The 19151-nt window shown below is 35.7% G+C and overlaps 1 protein-coding gene and 1 pseudogene across 1 annotated transcript; both read left to right on the top strand.

Moving 5' to 3' along the window:
• Positions 1 to 8876: 8876 nt before the first annotated feature.
• LOC21392867 lies at positions 8877 to 10945 on the top strand (annotated as a pseudogene).
• Positions 10946 to 14714: 3769 nt separating this feature from the next.
• Positions 14715 to 18056, top strand: LOC21392868 (subtilisin-like protease SBT1.9). Its single transcript, XM_010113875.2, has one exon. The coding sequence runs from the start codon at positions 15492 to 15494 to the stop codon at positions 17793 to 17795; it is 2304 nt and encodes a 767-aa protein (XP_010112177.1). The 5' UTR covers positions 14715 to 15491; the 3' UTR covers positions 17796 to 18056.
• Positions 18057 to 19151: the final 1095 nt, after the last annotated feature.

The following is a 19151-nucleotide window of genomic DNA, read 5'->3' on the forward strand; positions in this document are numbered from 1 at the left end:
GAAGGAATGGATTCCATCTCGTGTAATAACATTCCCGGCTACCTACTTCATAATGTCTCCAAAATACAAGGAATAGGATTCAGGATCTCAGAATCCGTACCGAGTAAATCAAAAGACACAAATATATAAATAGGAGTCTGTTAAGAACTCAGGTAAAACACTATAAAAAAACCCTCGACCCGCGTATTGGGGCGCCCATGGGCCGAGATGGGTAAAAAATTTACATTTTTATTTATGTTTTTAGGAATTAATGCAATAAGTTGTACCAATTTTTGATGAATATTCTATTTTTTATGATTTTCTGTATTTGTCGTCTTTGACAAATAATACAAAATAGAAACGAAGTAAAAAACTTATGAAATTTTGCAGACACGATCCTTTTATTTTTCTAGGCATGTGTGCAAAAATTAGCCTCAAGAAATGGCAAAAACAAATAAAACGCTGTCAAAAAACCCCCGGCCCGGGTAGTGGGGCGCCCAGGGGCCGAAATGGGTAAAAAATTTACGTTTTTTTAAGTTTTGCATTCTAAATTTCATATATGAGTTTTCAGAATTAATGCAATAAGCGGTACCAGTTTTTTATGAATATTCTATTGTTATGATTTTTTTTCTTTTTCGTCTTTAAAAAATAAAATAAAATAAAAATGACATAAAAAACATATGAAATTTTGCAGACACGATCCTTTTATTTTTCTAGGCATGTGTGCAAAAATTAGCCTCAAGAAATGGCAAAAACAAATAAAACGCTGTCCAAAAATCCCCGGCCCGGGTAGTGGGGCGCTTAGGGGCCGGAATGGGTAAAAAATTTACGTTTTTTTAAGTTTTGCATTCTAAATTTCATATATGGTTTTTTGGAATTAATGCAATAAGCGATACCAGTTTTTGATGAATATTCTATTGTTATGATTTTCTTTCTTTTTCGTCTTTAAAAAAAATAAAATAAAAATGACATCAAAAACTTATGAAATTTTGCGACACGATCCTCACGTTTTTCTGGACATGTCTGCAAAAAAGGGCCACAAAAAATGACCTCAGCCCGCATAGTGGGACACCCATGGGCTGAGATGGGTCAAAAATTTACATTTTTATTTGTGTTTTGCTTTCTAAAATGAATATATGATTTTTAGGAGTTTATGCAATAAACGGTAAAAAAATTTTAACGAATATTCTATTTTTTATGATTTTCTTTATTTTTTGTCTTTAAAAAATAATATAAAATAGAAATGAAGTCAAAAACTTATGAAATTTTACAGACACGATCCTTATATTTTTCTGCCCATGTTTACAAAAAATGACCAAAAAAAGTAAAACGCTGTCAAAAAGTCCCCGGCCCGTATAGTGGGGTGTCCAGTGACCGGGATGGGTCAAAAATTTACATTTCTATTTATGTTATGCATTCAAAAATTAATTTACGATTTTGAGGAATTAATGCAACAAGCGGTACCAGTTTTTTCTTAATATTATATTTTTTATTATTTTCTTTATTTTTCATATTTGAAAAATAAAATAAAATAAAAATGATGTTAAAAACTTATGAAATTTTGTAGATGCGATCCTTACATTCTTCTGGGCATGTCTGCAAAAAGAGGCCTTAAGAAAAGACAAAAAAAGAAAAAGACTGTCAAAAAGCCATCGGCCCGCGTACTGGGCGCCCAGGGGCCGGGATTGGTCAAAAACTTACATTTTTATATATGCTTTGCATTCTAAAATTAATATAGAATATTTAGGAATTAATGCAATAAGCGGTACCATTTCTTGATGAATATTCTATTTTTTATGATTTTCTTTATTTTTTGTCTTTGAAAAATGATACAAAATATAAACGAAGTCAAAAACTTATGAAATTTTGTAGACACAATCCTTTAATTTTTATGGGCATATTTGCAAAAAAATGACCTCAAAAAATGACAAAAAAATTTAAACTCTGTCAAAACACCTCCGGCTCGCGTAGTGAGGTGCCCAGGGGCCGAGATGGGTAAAAAATTTACAATTTTATTTATGTACAACAAGCGGTATCAGTTGTCGATGAATATTTTATTTTTTATGATTTCTTTATTTCTCGTCCTTGAAAAGTAAAATAAATTAAAAACGAACTCAAAAACTTATGAAATTTTTCAGACACAGTCATCACATTTTTCTGGGCATGTCTGCGAAAAACAGCCACAGAAAAGGACAAGAAAAAGTAAAACGTTGTCAAAAAGCCTCCAGCTCGCGTAGTGGGGTGCCCAGCAGCCTAGTTGGGTTAAAAATTTATATTTTTATTTACGTATTGCATTCTAAAATTAATATAGGATTTTTAGGAATTAATGTAACAAGCGCTACCATTTTTTATGAATATTCTATTTTTTATGATTTTCTTTATTTTTTGTCTTTGAAAAATAATGTAAAATAGAAACGACGTCAAAGACTTATGAAATTTTGCATACACAATCCTCACATTTTTTTGGGCATGTCTGGAAAAAAAAAGGCTTCAAAAAATGACAAAAAAGAGTAAAACACTATGAAAAGGCAGTCGGGCCGCATAGTAGGGTGCCCAGGTCCCGGGATTGGTCAAAAATTTACATTTTTATTTATGCTTTATGTTCTTCAATTAATATATGATTTTTAGGAATTAATGCAACAAGCAGTACCATTTTTTGATGAATATTCTATTTTTTTTATGATTTTCTTTATTTTTCGTCTTTGAAATATAATATAAAATTGAAACGACGTTAAAAACTTATGAAATTTTGCAGACATGATCCTTATATTTTTCTGGTCATGTTTATACAAAAAAACCTGAAAATAAGACAAAAAAAGTAAAACGCTGTCAAAAAGCCCCCAGCCCGTGTAGTGGGGCCCACAGGGGCCAAGATGGGTCAAAAAATTATATTTTTATTTATGTATTGCATTTTAAAATTAATATATTATTTTTATGAATTAATACAACAAACTGTACCAATTTTTTATGAATATTCTACTTTTTACGATTTTCTTTATTTTTTGTCTTTGAAAAATAAAATAAAATAAAAATGACTTTAAAAACTTATGAAATTTTATAGACACGATCCTTACATTTTTCTGGGCAGGTCTGTAAAAAATAGCCTAAAAAAAAAGAAAAAAAAGTAAAACGCTGTCAAATAGCCCTCGGCCCGCGTAGTGAGCCTTCCACGGGCTGGGATGGATAAAAAATTTACATTTCTATTTATGCTTTGCATTCCAAAATTAATAAATGATTTTTATGAATTAATGCAAGAAGCGGTACCACTTATTGATGAATATTCTATTTTTTATGATTTTTTATTTTTCATCTTTGAAAAGTAAAATAAAATAGAAACGAGGTCAAAAACTTATGAAATTTTGCAGACAGTATCCTTACACTTTTCTGGGCATGTCTGCAAAAAATGGCCTCAAAAAATGACAAGAAAAAAGTATAACGTTGTCAAAAAGCTCTCAGCCCATGTAGTGGGGCACCCAGGGGCCGGGATGGGTCAAAAATTTGCATTTTTATTTATGTTTTGTATTCTAAAATTAACATATGATATTTATGAATTAATGCAACAAGTGGTACCAGTTTTTAATGAATAGTCTATTTTTTATGATTTTCTTTACTTTTTGTCTTTAAAAAATAAAATAAAATAAAAATGATGTCAAAAACTTATGAAATTTTGCAAACACGAATCTTACATTTTTCTGGGCATGTCTACAAAAAATGACAAAAAAATTTAAAATGATGTCAAAAGGCCCCCAGCCTGCGTAGTGGGGCACCCAGAAGCCGGGATGGGTCAAACATTTTATATTTTTATTTATGTTTTTCATTCTAAAATTAATATGCCATTTTTTTAGAATTAATGAAACAAGCGGCACCATTTTCTGGTAAATATTATAATTTTTATGATTTTCTTTATTTTTCATATTTGAAAAATAAAATAAAATAAAAATAACGTAAAAAAATTATGAAATTTTACAGACACGATCCTTACATTTTTCTGGGCATGTTCTCAAAAAATGGCCATAAAAATAACAAAAAAAGAGTAAAACGCTGTCAAAAAGCCCCCGGCCCTCGAAATGGGGCACCCAGGGGCCGGGATGGGCTATAAATTTACATTTTTATTTATGTTTTGCATTTTAAAATTAATATACGATTTTTAGGAATTAATGCAATAAGCGGTACCAGTTTTTGATGAATACTCTATTTTCTATGATTTTCTTTATTTTTCATCTTTGAAAAATAAAATAAAATAAAAACAACGTAAAAAACTTATCAAATTTGACAGACACGATCCTTACTTTTTTCTCAGCATGTCGGTAAAAAATGGCCTCAAAAAATGACCACAAAAAGTAAAACGTTGTCAAAAAGCCCTCGGCCCACATAGTGGGGCTCCCAGGGGTCGAGATGGGTCAAAAATTTACATTTTTATTTATGTGATGTATTCTAAAACTAATATAGTATTTTTAGGAATTAATGCATGAAGCGGTACCATTTTCTGATGAATAGTCTATTTTTATGATTTTCTTTACTTTTCATCTTTCAAAAATAATATAAAATAGAAACGACGTCAAAAACTTATAAAATTTTACAAACACGATCTTATATTTTTCTGGTCAACTATGCAATGACCTAAAAAAATAATAAAAAATAAAACACTGTCAAAAAGTGTCCGGCCAGCATAGTGGGGCGCCCAAGGGTCAGGATGGGTCAAAAATTTATAGTTTTATTTATGTTTTGCATTCTAAAATTAACATACAATTTTTAGGAATTAATGCAACAAGCGGTACTCATTTTTTTGAATATTTTATTTTTTATGATTTTTTTATTTTTCATCTTTAAAAAATATAATAAAATAAAAATGACGTGAAAAACTTATCAAATTTTGCATACACGATCCTTACATTTTTCTAGGCATGTGTACAAAAAATGGCCACAAACTAAGATAAAAAAAAAAGTAAAACGCTGTCAAAAGGGCCCTTGGCCTGCCCAAGAGCCGGGATGGGTAAAAAATTTACATTTTTATTTATGTTTTATATTCTGAAATTAATATACGATTTTGAGGAATTAATGCAATAAGCGGTACAATTTTTTGATGAATATTATATTTTTTTATGATTTTCTTTAGTTTTCATCCTTGAAAAATAATATAAAATAGAAACGAAGTAAAAAACCTATGAAATTTTGCAAAAATGATTCTTATATTTTTCTGGGCAAGTCTGCAAAAAATGGCCTAAAACAGACAAAAAAAGGTAAAACGCTGTCAAAAAGTCCTCGACCCGCGTAGTGGGGCGTCCAGGACCCGTGATGGGTCAAAAATTTACTTTTTTATTTTTGTTTTGCATTCTAAAATTAATATATGATATTTAGAAATTAATGCAACAAGCGATACCCATTTTTTGTGAATATTCTATTTTTTATGATTTTCTTTATTTTTAGTTTTTAAAAAATAAAATAAAAATGACGTCAAAAACTTATGAAATTTTGCATACACGATCCTTATCTTTTTATGAGCATGTCTGCAAGAAATTGCCTAAAAATGACAAAAAATGTTAAACGCTGTCAAAAAGCCCCCAGCCCACGTAGTGGGAGGCAAAGTGGCCGGGATGGGTCAAAAATGTATATTTTTATTTAGGTTTTGCATTCTATAATTAATATACGATTTTTAGGAATTAATGCAACAAACAGTACCTGTTTTTAATGAATATTCTATTTTTTATGATCTTCTTTATTTTTCGTCTATGAAAAATAAAAATGATGTGAAAAACTTATGAAATCTTGCAAACACAATCCTTACCGTTTTCTGGGTCTTTTGTAAAAAAATGGCCTTAAAAAATGACAAAAGAAAGTGAAACGCTGTCAAAACCCCCCGGCCCGCGTAGTAGGGCGCCCAGTGGTCGGAATGGGTCAAAAATTTACATTTTTATTTATTTTTTGTATTCTGAAATTAATATATGATTTTTAGGAATTAATGCAACAGGCGGTACCATTTTTGATGAATATTCTATTTTTTATGATTTTCTTTATTTTTCATTTTTAAAAAATAAATTAAAGTAGAAATGACGTCAAAAAATTATGAAATTTTGCAGACACGGGTGTATTGCAGATGATGTTGCAACGTGAGGTGTGACATGATCTGTAACACTACAATTTGAAACTTCTTGGTAGACATTGAATGCAACATAGTTGTTCACATGTCATCATCTTCCTGGTTGCCTTCAAAACCCTCATCACTCCATGTGACGTTGGGAGACTTCTTCCTCTTCTTGAGAGTGTTAGCACACTCAGACTGATTGTGACTGTAACCATCGCACCTGACATTGAATTCCTCTATTCTTCTTCTTATCATTGGAAGAATTTGTAGCTCCTTTATTTTTTTGAAAATTGTTGGAGTTGTTGAAAGTTGGAATTTGGTTCTTCTCATTGAACTTCTTCATCACCCTGTAGAAATTTTTAGTGAATCGAGCAAGAGACTCCACTAAGTCTTCATCTTCTTCTTCATCATTATCTTCCACTTCGGCTTGGAAAGCAATCCCTTGAGAAATCTCATTCTCCTTCTTAATTTTGACTCAAATGCATTTCAAATATCCTCAGTGATCCCATCAATTCATCAAGTCTACAGTCTCAGTGTTTTTTGCCCCTTCAATAGCAGTGACTTTGTAGGCAAATCTCTGTGGTAACGATCTCAACGTCTTGCTGACAAGTTTTGCCTCGGGAATTTTTTCACCAAGAGCAAAGGATTCATTAGTTATATCACACAACCATGAATTAAATTTAGAAATAGTTTCAGTTTCATGCATTCAAAAATTTTCAAATCTGGTTATGAGAATATTCAATTTGGATTGTCTGACTGCGGTGGTTTCCTCATGAGCAATCTCCAAAATCTCTCATGCTTCTTTAATCGTTTCACATGTAGATATCATCTTGAATTGGTTGATGTCAACTCCATTGAATATTGCATTGAGAGCACGAGAGTTGTAGATGGCCAACTTGTCTTCATCACTATTCGAGGAGCCTTCGGGTTGTAGAATCTCTTTCATTCTGTATCTTTAGTTACTGGATGTTTTCAGCAATTCAAAACAGCACGCCATGCCTCGCATCTTGAGCCTTGATGAAAGCCTTCATCTGGGCCTTCTAGTATAAATAATTTGAAACATCGAGCAGAGGGGGACGTGCAACTGAAGCTCCTTCCTTTAGAAAATCCATTCCGAACATAACAGATCAACTATCCAAGATCTCACCGAACTTATGGTTAGTGAACTGCTCTGATACCACTTGTTACATCTGATTTTACGTCTGGTGTTCCAGATGATGTTGGAACACTGTCTAGAACACAGCTTAATTAATTAAGATTCGGGTTAATTACGTTCATTTACTCGAGCAGAATAAAGTGCAGAAAGTAGAGGAACACATAATATGATATCGCAGTTTGGTGTGCACACCTAAATCTGCGGGGCCACGCCCAGACAGTAAACAGTTTCACTATGTTCCAGAAATTACAGACACCAGACGGACTTATTCACTCAAGGACTCCTTCCTAGACAATGACGCCACTGTGACGAATCTCCACAGTGATTGTTTAGCATGCACCACACGTCTTCTATTCACCTGTCGAACTCCCTTCGATTGGCAGAGCTTCCTCCCGAAAGCAACAAATCCCTCTCTTGAAGGACGATCTCAATAGCGCATTAGGCTCACAAAAACTCACAGACTCTTTTCTAAAAATATTCTATTAAACCTCACATCACAAATGCTTTGAAACAAAGTCTTTAAATAAAGTCAAGAGAATCTAATTCAAATCCACTCTTGATAAGATCTATATTATCTGCATAATTCTCTCTTCTAGATAGCTTCACGTTGTCGCTCTCAAACATCTCATCTTCAAATATACTCGCATCCCCTATCTTTATTCAGATTCAATTTTTACTTCAAATCAATAGCTTGATCACCATATTTGAATTTCAACCCAATTTCTTTACGCAAGCTGTCAAGCCATTAAACTCATCCCAAAGATAAACTAAGCTTGATCTCCACGTGTTATATCTCTCATTTATCTCCAAATCCACTTTTGAAGATAGAGCTCACTTTGAAATTCAAACATAAAACCAAACTCAACCGAACTTGTAATGTAGCATCCATAATATGCTTTATCTTCTCCACGTGAGGTGCCACTTTTAATCTTCTCATTTGAAATTTAAACACAATCCATATCTCCAAGAGATCTGCACACAATCCGTTCAAATTCAAATCACTCATGCGTTATCTTCCTTTGACCAAGGCCTTATCCTTATCTCTCTAAATCTCAACCAATGTTTTATTTGCAATCTTTAACTTCAAATCTGATTCTAAATCTTCTTTTGCAATACGAAATCTTCTTGAACCTGTTTTTTGAATTTTTACAAGATTGTCAATAAATTGTCAACTAATAAAAATACCTAACAAATGGGATTTGAATAAGATAAAACTCTGCAAAAACAATATATGTTACTGAAGCACATGTTTAGAAATTTGACGTGCGTATAAAAATTTTTCCACCAATGAATTTTATTTAAAACCCTCACATTACATTGACATTACTAATTTTCAATTCTAATGTGATTGATTATATTATTTACAAGAGAATTATGCACACTAAGGAATACGTCAAAAGAAGCATATATATATATATATATATGTATATCAACACACATATATATACTAGTATTGTTGTTTATTGACATTGAAGAGATGGGATCATCTTATGGCAACATTAATCTCTCTTGTTTTATGATCTTCACCTACCTAATGTGCTCTTTCTTAATTTGTTTCCATACTAATTATCACATATTAGCTTCAGCCGATGATATGTACACATTCATTGTTCAAATGGACAATTCCCAAATGCCCAAAATCTTCAAAACCTACGATCAATGGTACGCTTTCATCGTCGACTACATCAAAGCCACACATCAGACGGCAGGCCAGCGCTTCTCTACACTTACGACAACGCTCTTCAGGGCTTCGCTGTCTCTTTATCTCCACCGGAGAGGGAGAGCCTCAAGAAGGTTAGAGGCTTTGTCTCATTATATCCAGACAAACTTGTCGCACACTTACTCCAGATTTCCTCTCTCTCAACCCCTCCGTTGGCTTATGGCCAGCATCAAGCTATGGAGAAGGCGTCGTCGTTGGTGTCATCGACAGCGGTGTTTGGCCGGAGAGCCAAAGCTTCAACGACAACAACATGAAAAGAGTTAATCCAACAACATGGAAAGGCTCATGTGGTGATAATGAAGATTCCAAATTTTGCAACTTCAAGATAATAGGAGCCAAGTATTTCAACAAGGGTGCAATAGCTACACATCCGGGGATAAACGACATATATATGAAGTCTTCTAGGGACATTATAGGCCACGGCACGCAAATTACTTCCATAATTGCCGGTAATTTTGTGGAAGGAGCGTCGTTTTTCGGGTACGCCAATGGAACCATGTACAAGGCCTAATGGGATGTGGGAGGCTATTCCTCTGACGTTCTAGCAGCTATGGACCAAGCAATCGCCGATGGTGTTTATGTGATTTCCATATCCATGGGCATTGATAGGGTTCCCTTATATGAGGACCCTATAGCAATAGCCACATTTGCTGCCTTAGAGAAAGGCATTTTTGTTTCTTGTTCAGCAGGCAATGTAGGCCCGTCTCTTGGCTCTCTCCACAATGGTGCCCCTTGGATCTTGACCACATCAGCGGGCACGGTTGATCGCCGGTTTTCAGGGAATTTAACTCTTGGCAATGGAAGATCTTTTATGGGGTGGACCATGTTTCCAGGCGATGTTGATCAATTAGAGAATTTTCAACTTGTGTATGACAAAAACATATCTGCTTGAAACAAGTTGATCGCTTTAAATGAGGCTCGTTCTAGCATAGTCATTTGTGAGTATAATAATACGGGGGTAATTTATGGCCAAATGAATATTGTTCTCCTGTCTAATTTTACCGGTGTACTCGTGTTTGATTATCCCCTTTCTCATGTTGAAGCTCCAGGAGTTGTGATTAGCTCTAAGGATGCATTAGAAGTGATTAATTATGCAATAAGCGATGACAAGCCCGTTGCAAGTATCAAGTTCAAGCAAACAATTTTAGGCTCCAAGGCTGCATCCATTGTCTCACTAACTTCCTCAAGAGGTCCTTCTCCGAGCTATCCCGGAGTATTGAAGCCGGATGTGATGGCACCCGGATCACACGTTTTAAGTGCTTGGATTCCTTCTCTTAATAAACTGGACACTACAGGGCCAAGAACGGTTTTCTACAATGATTTCAATTTGTTGTCCGGGACATCTGTGGCCTGTGCTCATGCATCAGGCATGGCTGCGCTACTAAAAGGCGTGCATCCAGAATGGAGTCCTGCTGCCATTAGGTCCGCCATGATCACCACCGCGAATCCATTGGACAATACTTTCAATCCGATTCGAGATTATGGAAATAATTTGCAATTTGCTTTTCCTTTAGCGATAGGGGCAGGTCAGATTGATTCTAACCGAGCACTCGATCCAGGTTTGATTTATGATGCAACTCCGCAAGATTATGTCAATCTTTTGTGCTCCACAAATTTTACTAAGAAGCAAATCCTAGCTATTATAAATACAAACAAGTATGATTGTCCAAGGGCCTATTATGACCTCAATTATCCATCATTTATTGCTCTATACCATGATCATGCAAAATGGATGGATCAAAAGTATACGAGAACTTTAACTAATGTTGGTGAAAGTGTTGTGACTTATAAGGCCATGGTCACAGCACCAAATTTTTCTGAAGTTGTCGTTTCTCCAAATGTCTTGGTGTTCATGAAGAAGCATGAGAGAAAATCCTACAATTTGACAATCAAGTACAAAGGCAACATGGAACGGAGAGTTTCATCTGGTTCACTTGTTTGGGTTGAAGATAATGGAAAGCACACGGTGAGGAGTCCAATTGTCGTTTCGCCTTTGGTGTTTGCTTAAGTACTCCAGTTGTTATCGGATTCCATCTTAAAATTTTGAAGGAAGAAAAAAAAGAAATAAATCTATACGACTAGTATTTCAGTTTATTCACTCTCTTTTACGATATTATTATGACTTATGAGAAATATTTGAAAAAAAAAACAAAAAAAGAATAAACTATGTACGTTCTATAAAGTTGCAGTGTCATTTCCTTTTCTTCTGCTTTTTTTTTTTTTTTTTTTTTCCGTTAAGCTTGGTATTCAAGATTTCCACTGACTCCATAAATGGTCCATTGATCGGAGTCTCTCTCAACAATTGGGCCTCAACAAATGAATTTGATTAGGATTCCAATTTGTGAAGTGGAGAATTTAGTGGAACGTGGTCACTGAAACTTTCTAAATTTAATGAACGATAAATTATTCGAGGAAACGAGTTTATCTTGTTATGCATATGATATGAGATTCAGGCAAGAACACGGAAACAGATAATGGAGGAAATAAATATCATTTATCAATGTGTAAAACGACTCATTCGATCGGTCGATCCCAAGCAATTAAGTAAAACCATATGTTAATTGGTACTAAAAAAGAAACCATCTTATTTGTTATGGTAAAAACAGAGTAGGGAATATTTGAACTCTGAGCACCATGTTATTCTGCTAAATAAAAACTACAAATGAAAGATAGAAATTGATGATAATTAATAATTCTATCTATCAAAGGAAGCTGATGCAACGGAATGGAGAAATTAAGTCAAGATCCATAGTAAAGAAGAGGAACCCTCAAAATTAGAGAGAAAACGCAATTTTAGTTTTCAGTATTACAATAATCAGATCTGATCCACCACAATAGCAAATTATATGACTTTCTTTAATCCACACACAAACGATAACATAAAAAATTAAGACAAAGGTCATACTAAACAAATAACGATAAACGAATAAAAACAAAATTAAAGCTAAATTGATCAACTAAAACAAACGACAATGCAACTAAAACTAACTACAAGAACTAAAACTGAAACGCTATTCTCTGTAAACATCTTCAGCAAACTATACATGGATAAGAACCTAAACCTTGAAAATCCAATGTAAATAGCGTCTTGCACTGAATCTACTGATATCAGAGTACCAACGGTAGGGGTTATTCACATGACTGGGATCTCAAAAAATTCATGAGTGGTAAGAAGTTCATTTTTAAAGTTGGGGGTTAAACTTATAACTTAAAACGAAAGCAAATTCAAGGGAGATATATGCCCGTTTAGTTTGTTGATTTGAGTTTAGATGTGACTTTATGTAAGAGTTTTTTACTGTAGCAAAAAAAGTTAGATGTGACTGTTTCTGATAACCTTTTATTGTAGCAAAACTCAAATTCTAAATTCGAATCGGTAAAATGAACGAGACTGAAATTAACAATAGTAAGTATCTATATGCGCGTCAACATGACATCAATTCTTTCATCATACTTTCTTGCGAGAGAGATTCCACATCGCCTGGGTAAAAGATTCTATACGAAAGGATATTGGAATCTTCCCCCGCCCTCCCGAATCTATCTCAAGTAAATGCATACGCGGGGCCCACGGATCATGAGATCAACAACCCAAATGTGTGGAATTGCATTAATCATTAAGGCCTCGTTCATTTTACCGATTCGAGTTTTCAGTTTTAGATTTCTACAGTAAAAAGTTCTCAGAAAATATCACATCTAACTTTTTCTACTACAGTGAAAAGTTTTCACAAAATGTCACATCTCAGTTTGAATTGAAAACTCGAATCCGCGAAGTGAACGAGACCTAAGGTTCGTTTGGTATAAGGGTTTAAATTAAGGTGATTTTAGTTTTGATTTTAGAACAAAAACTATGATTCATGATTTTGAGTTCAAATCATAATTCTGAAACCAGAACTAGAATCAGGAGTTTAAACCACCCAAAACTAAGGGGGTGCTTTTAGAATCAGGGGTTATTCATGGTTCAAAACATCACATCAAGGTTCAAACCTTGAATCAGAACCATCCTAACCAAATACTGATTCTGAGTGAGTCAATCAGAACTACTTTTTATTTTTTGTAAACAGACAATGGTTCTGAATCAGAATCATGATTCGGGGTTCAAAACCCTTACACCAAATAACACCTAAGAGATTATGAGATTGAAATATAAAAAAATAAAAAATAAAAAAGTGGGGGAAAAGAAAGAAAAAAAATTAATGTATTTGGTCAAACTGTTCTCTTTCCATTTTCTTTCTAAAGTTGAAAGACTAAGGACTCGTTCAGTTCGCGGATTCGAGTTTTTAATTTGAGCTGAGATGCGATTTTATGTATGAGTTTTTAACTGTAGCAGAAAAAGTTAGATGTGACTTTTATAAGAGCTTTTAACTATAACAAAATTGGAATTGAAAATTCAAATCGGTAAAATAAACGGAGCTTAAAAATGATAGACCTTTTTGGATTTACAGCTTTCTTAATTCCAAATGTCCTCTTACAAACAATTCAAAATTGTCTTTTCTTCTCCAAAATCCTCTTATAATTTTCCCTCCTTTTTCACTCTAACAAACATAGGGTTGTTATCTTTTAGTAGGAATCATAGAAATAAAAAGAAATAAAGGAAAATACATTCACTCTAACAAACATAGGGTTGTTATCTTTTAGTAGGAATCATAGAAATAAAAAGAAATAAAGGAAAATACATTCACTCTAACAAACATAGGGTTGTTATCTTTAGTAGGAATCATAGAAATAAAAAGAAATAAAGGAAAATACATAGATAAAAGAAGTAAAATTAAAAAGAACTTTCTTTTACGTTGTTTAATAGAAGAAAAAAAAATAAAATGTCAAATCTAATGTATTTGATAATAATACTTTTATGCAAATAAAAAAGTTAATAAAAAAGTTACAAGTAATTAAGATTTTGTTAGCTAAAATTTTTTCTTTCTCATTTTCTTTTTACTAGACGACCCAAGATTCTCTTTCCAAATCTGACAAAATCATCTCTAATTTCTTTCCTGATCTTCCTTTTCACATGATCAAATATAAACTAATGTGCAAGAAAGAAGTAAGGTTAGGAGAAAAGACTCTACAAAATCCGTACAACTCTCATGTTTATCACGGTGATTTTGACCGGCGACATTGACAATAATTAGAATAAATTCACAACAATCTGCACACTTTTTTCAACAGAAAAGTATTACCATTCACTTGATGTTCTAATTACGTCCCAAATTTTCGCTGACTCAAAAGTTGTCACAAAGGGATTCATTGTTGAATTGATTGGTAAATGACAATGAGCCACTTAAAGTCGGTCGCACTTTCACGTAAATGGTCCATTCAATCCCCCCCACATGGGGTAACCCTTGCAAGCTTTGCACAGTGAAAAGCCAAATATGACTAAGAGAGTAAAGAAGATGGAACAGCATCAATCTTGTACATTTCTTCTTCTTTGTTAGCTATTTTAAATTTTCTATACAATTGAGGGCACATGGTGGGCTCTAAACTACAAGGCAGAGAAATTTTGTCTAGCGTCAAGTTTAGCCAAAATGCTCCTCTCTTCGCGGACAAAGTTCAAATTAATCAAACCCGTACACAATGTTGGAATAATTCTTAGTAACACCCTCGTTGAGGGTAACAAAGAAAAATGCAAATAATAGGTGGTAATCACAAAACTAACTCTAATTTATCTCGTTAGAATCAATATATTGAGATCTATAAATCGTTTGTATTTCTCTTCTATACATTATAATGTCGAATATATATGTGAAATTAAGTTAAAATACAAAGTTATAGTAGTATTTGATGGATATACATATAGACATGTGTGTCTGTTACAATTACAGGAGATTATTATTGATTGCACGTCTTCCACTTGCTTTGGCGTGCGTCGAGTGCACCATGCTTGCGTGTGGCGTTGCGGTCCATGCAATTGATGAGGGTGTCATATGTGTTGGTATATTGCCTTTGTCCACTATTCTGATCCCTATCAAACAAAACACAACAAGATGAGGAGATCAACGGTTCTGATTTCTTCTTATTCAGCTCCACTAATGTCTTTGGACTTGGTATACTAATTAAGTGGTCAACGCGACCTCTCGGTAGCAGGAGGGCTGTACGTGCGGGCGGCCAATGCGGTTTGGTTTTTTTCAATATGGCCGGGTATAAGCTAAATTGCGGACCGCCTGTTCACCTGCGGGTGAGTTGAAACCGCGAGTTGACGGGGTGGTGGTGTGACATATTTGTCGTGAACAAGACGAGTTGACGGATTTTTTGTGCACCCTTGGGTAGTACACAAACTCTCTTTTCTTTTTTCGTCATAGAACCAATAATAAAAAGTTATTACATTTAGGCGGAAATTGTTTCGGGTCAAGTAATCCACAACATGCATGTCATAAATCATGGAGGGTCCCAACTCCCAAACGTCGACCCAAAGATACCCAACGAAATAGTGCGAAAAACTAAAGGTGATCAAGAATCTCTCAGGTTCCCATACCTCTTGATAGTTAATCATTTACTTATATAAGTACACCAAACTTTACAACTTCCTATTCCAAAAATTATCCTCTTCCATTAGCTCATCATCCATGGCTTCTCATCATGCCAGAACTCCCTTGCATAATTACCATTTGTACTTCCTCTCCTTCCTCGCCCTCTCACGCCTCGTCTCGGCTCAAACCGAGAATTACATTATCCATATGGACTTATCAACTATGCCTAAAGCCTTTGCCAATCACCATTCTTGGTACTCAGCCACATTAGCCACTCTATCAAAAACTGTTCCAAAAACAATCTCTTTAGACCTCTCCTCTAAGCTCATCTATAGCTACACTCACGTTATAAACGGCTTCAGCGCAAGCCTAACACCTTCTGAGCTAGAAGCCGTAAAGGGATCTCCAGGCTACATTTCATCGATGAGAGACTTACCTGTGAAAGTTGACACGACTCACTCTTTTAAATTCCTCGGCCTCAATTCCAACTCTGGTGCGTGGCGGGAATCGAATTACGGCGAAAACGTCATAATCGGGTTGGTCGACACCGGAGTATGGCCCGAGAGCGCGAGCTTCAACGACGATGGAATGTCGGAGATTCCGTCCCGTTGGAAGGGAGAATGTGAGACCGGCACGCAATTCAACTCCTCATTGTGCAACAAGAAGCTAATCGGAGCTCGGATCTTCAACAAGGGTTTGCTCGCGAAGTATCCCAACACAACAATCGCGATGAACTCCACGCGCGACACCTCCGGCCACGGGACGCACACGTCCACGACTGCAGCCGGGAACTTCGTTGACGGCGCGTCATACTTCGGGTACGCCTCCGGGACCGCGAGGGGCGTGGCACCACGCGCGCACGTAGCCATGTACAAGGCACTATGGGAGGAAGGAGGTTACACGTCCGACATAATCGCCGCAATCGACCAAGCAATAAACGACGGCGTTGACGTCCTGTCCTTGTCGTTTGGACTTGACGGCGTCCCTTTGTATAAAGACCCCGTCGCAATAGCCACATTTTCGGCGTTGGAGAAGGGCGTTTTCGTCTCTACGTCAGCCGGTAACGAAGGTCCGTTTTATGGCTCCTTGCATAACGGAATTCCTTGGGTCTTGACTGTCGCAGCCGGTACACTGGACCGTGACTTTTACGGAGTTTTAAATCTTGGGAACGGCGTTTCAATCTCGGGAGCTTCTCTTTACCCGGGGAATTTTATGAAGACACGTGTTCCAATAGTTTTCATGGGCAGTTGCAAAAATCCGAAGAAGTTGAAGAAAATTGGGAGAAAAATCGTCGTTTGCCAAGACAAGAACGTCGATACGTTGAGCACGCAGTATGGGAATCTAGAGGATGCGAAAGTCTTCGGAGGTGTTTTCATCACTAACAATACCGACTTGGAGGAATTTGTGCAGAGCTCGTACCCGGCGATCTTTGTCTCCCCGGAAGACGGCGAGGCTCTAAAGAACTACATAAAGGCCGACGCGCAGCCGAAAGCGATGATGTCCTTTCGCAACACGGTGCTCGGGACAAAGCCGGCTCCAAAGGCCACCCTTTACACCTCCCGAGGGCCGTCTCCGAGCTGTCCGGCCATATTGAAGCCGGACATAATGGCTCCGGGGTCGTTAATCCTGGCGGCGTGGCCTGCGAACACTTCGGCCACAGAAGCCGACGGCCGACCGCTTTACAGCCAGTTCAACCTCCTTTCGGGTACGTCGATGGCTTGCCCCCATGCAGCCGGAGTGGCGGCCCTCGTGTTAGGCGCACGCCCCGAGTGGGGCCCAGCCGCCATACGCTCCGCCTTGATGACATCATCCGACGTGTACGACAACACTCTTAGCCCCATAAAAGACATCGGTTTCAACAACCAACCGGCGACTCCGCTGGCCATAGGGTCCGGTCATATTAACCCCAACAAGGCCTTGGACCCTGGACTTATTTACGACGTTGAGATTCAAGATTACGTGAACGTTCTTTGCGCTTTGAACTACACTGTGGAACACATCAAAGTCATAACCAAGTCATCGTCTTTGGTTGATTGCTCAAAGCCGTCGTTGGATCTAAACTACCCTTCTTTCATCGCCTTTTTCAATGCGAACGACTCGAAGTCCGACGCAAAAACTGTGAAGGATTTCCAAAGGACGGTGACTAATGTGGGTGAAGGAAAATCAACCTACATTGCCAGTGTCACATCCATGGAAGGGTTAAAAGTTAATGTCGTTCCTAAGAAGTTGGTGTTTAAAGAGAAGAACGAGAAGAAGAAGTTCAAACTTAGTATAGAAGGTCCGAGAATGATGAAACAGAGGGTGGTTTTCGGTTATCTGACTTGGGTGGATAACGATAACAAACATGTGGTCAGAAGCCCCATAGTGGCCACGAACCTCGACTCCACGGCAGTGTCGTAGAGAGCAGAACAGGAATACAACTCTGGACCTGCTTCTACACTATCATTTCTCTCTCTTTGCTAAATAAAATCGACTTTACTAGACATGGTATATCGGCTAAACGGTCCGTGATAGATCAGGTCATCCAGCTTATTGGATAGGGGTTTTTTTTTTTTTTTTTTACAAAATAAAAAGGAAAAAAATGTATGGTTGTAACGCTGTAACTTGTTAAATCATAGAGTCGTGGAAAAAGGAGACAAATAAACAAAAAAAGTTTCTGAATCATTGTATTGTGAGGATAGACAAGAATATAATTGTTGATTATTCTGTTTCACGATGAGCTCGAGTGGGTAGCCCAAAATTTCAACCATTTGGGTAGATTTTTCAAAATCTCTTTAACTAGATGAATTATTGATCAGTGACAAAAGTAATAATTAATGTTCGCTATAGTACAAATAGCGTAAATCAAACGAATATTTACTATTAATTGTAAGAAATGGCTAGATAGTTTCCATATTGTATTAAGAGTCATATGCAGTCTCCTGCTCGTTTCCATATTGACACGTCAATATCATTGAATAATTAAGGTAAAGTTATTTTATTCATTTCTTCTGCTGGAAAATTAAGGTAAAGTTTTAATGAATGCCCTTCTAGAATATTAATTAATGCATGATTACTATCTATAACGCTACGACAGAAAGTATACCAACAATTATCACCAATCAACTTATATAAATTAATGTATGAAGCTAATTACGTACTTTGAAATATACATGTGATTTTTAGTTTTCCTATCACCGTTCCTAACTGCTTAGGAAAATTTAAACGCCAGTAATTTTTTTTTCTTGGAAAGGATATTGCATTTAATTAAAAACTGATAGATAGTCATCTCGGTACAATGTTAATGATTCATTAGAGAGACAGACGCACGCTTGAGATTTAAAAATAGAAAAACACATTGGCACACTAATAATGAGCACACATAAAGCTCGAATGGAGGAAACTCCTCCTATTAAGATAGGCTTTTGAGTGTTAGATGGACAGATTACTAAACCCAATAAAAATGGAACATTTATACGACATAGAAAAAATACTAACTGAACCAAAACAACCCTATCAGGAGATATACAAACGGCAATATTTGAAAAATTATAGAAAATATAGTTTAGGTGTATTCCCCGTATATATATATATATACTAAACCCAATAAAAATGGAACATTTATACGACATAGAAAAAATACTAACTGAACCAAAACAACCCTATCAGGAGATATACAAACGGCAATATTTGAAAAATTATAGAAAATATAGTTTAGGTGTATTCCCCGTATATATATATATATATATATATATATATATATATAAATCGTTGTTG

Source organism: Morus notabilis, unplaced genomic scaffold, assembly GCF_000414095.1.
Source record: "Morus notabilis unplaced genomic scaffold, ASM41409v2 Scaffold2216, whole genome shotgun sequence".
Taxonomy (NCBI): Eukaryota; Viridiplantae; Streptophyta; class Magnoliopsida; order Rosales; family Moraceae; genus Morus; species Morus notabilis.

Excerpts from the sequence above, each read along its gene's own strand:
- LOC21392868 (XM_010113875.2), top strand. The coding sequence starts at position 15,492 with ATGGCTTCTCATCATGCCAGAACTCCCTTGCATAATTACCATTTGTAC.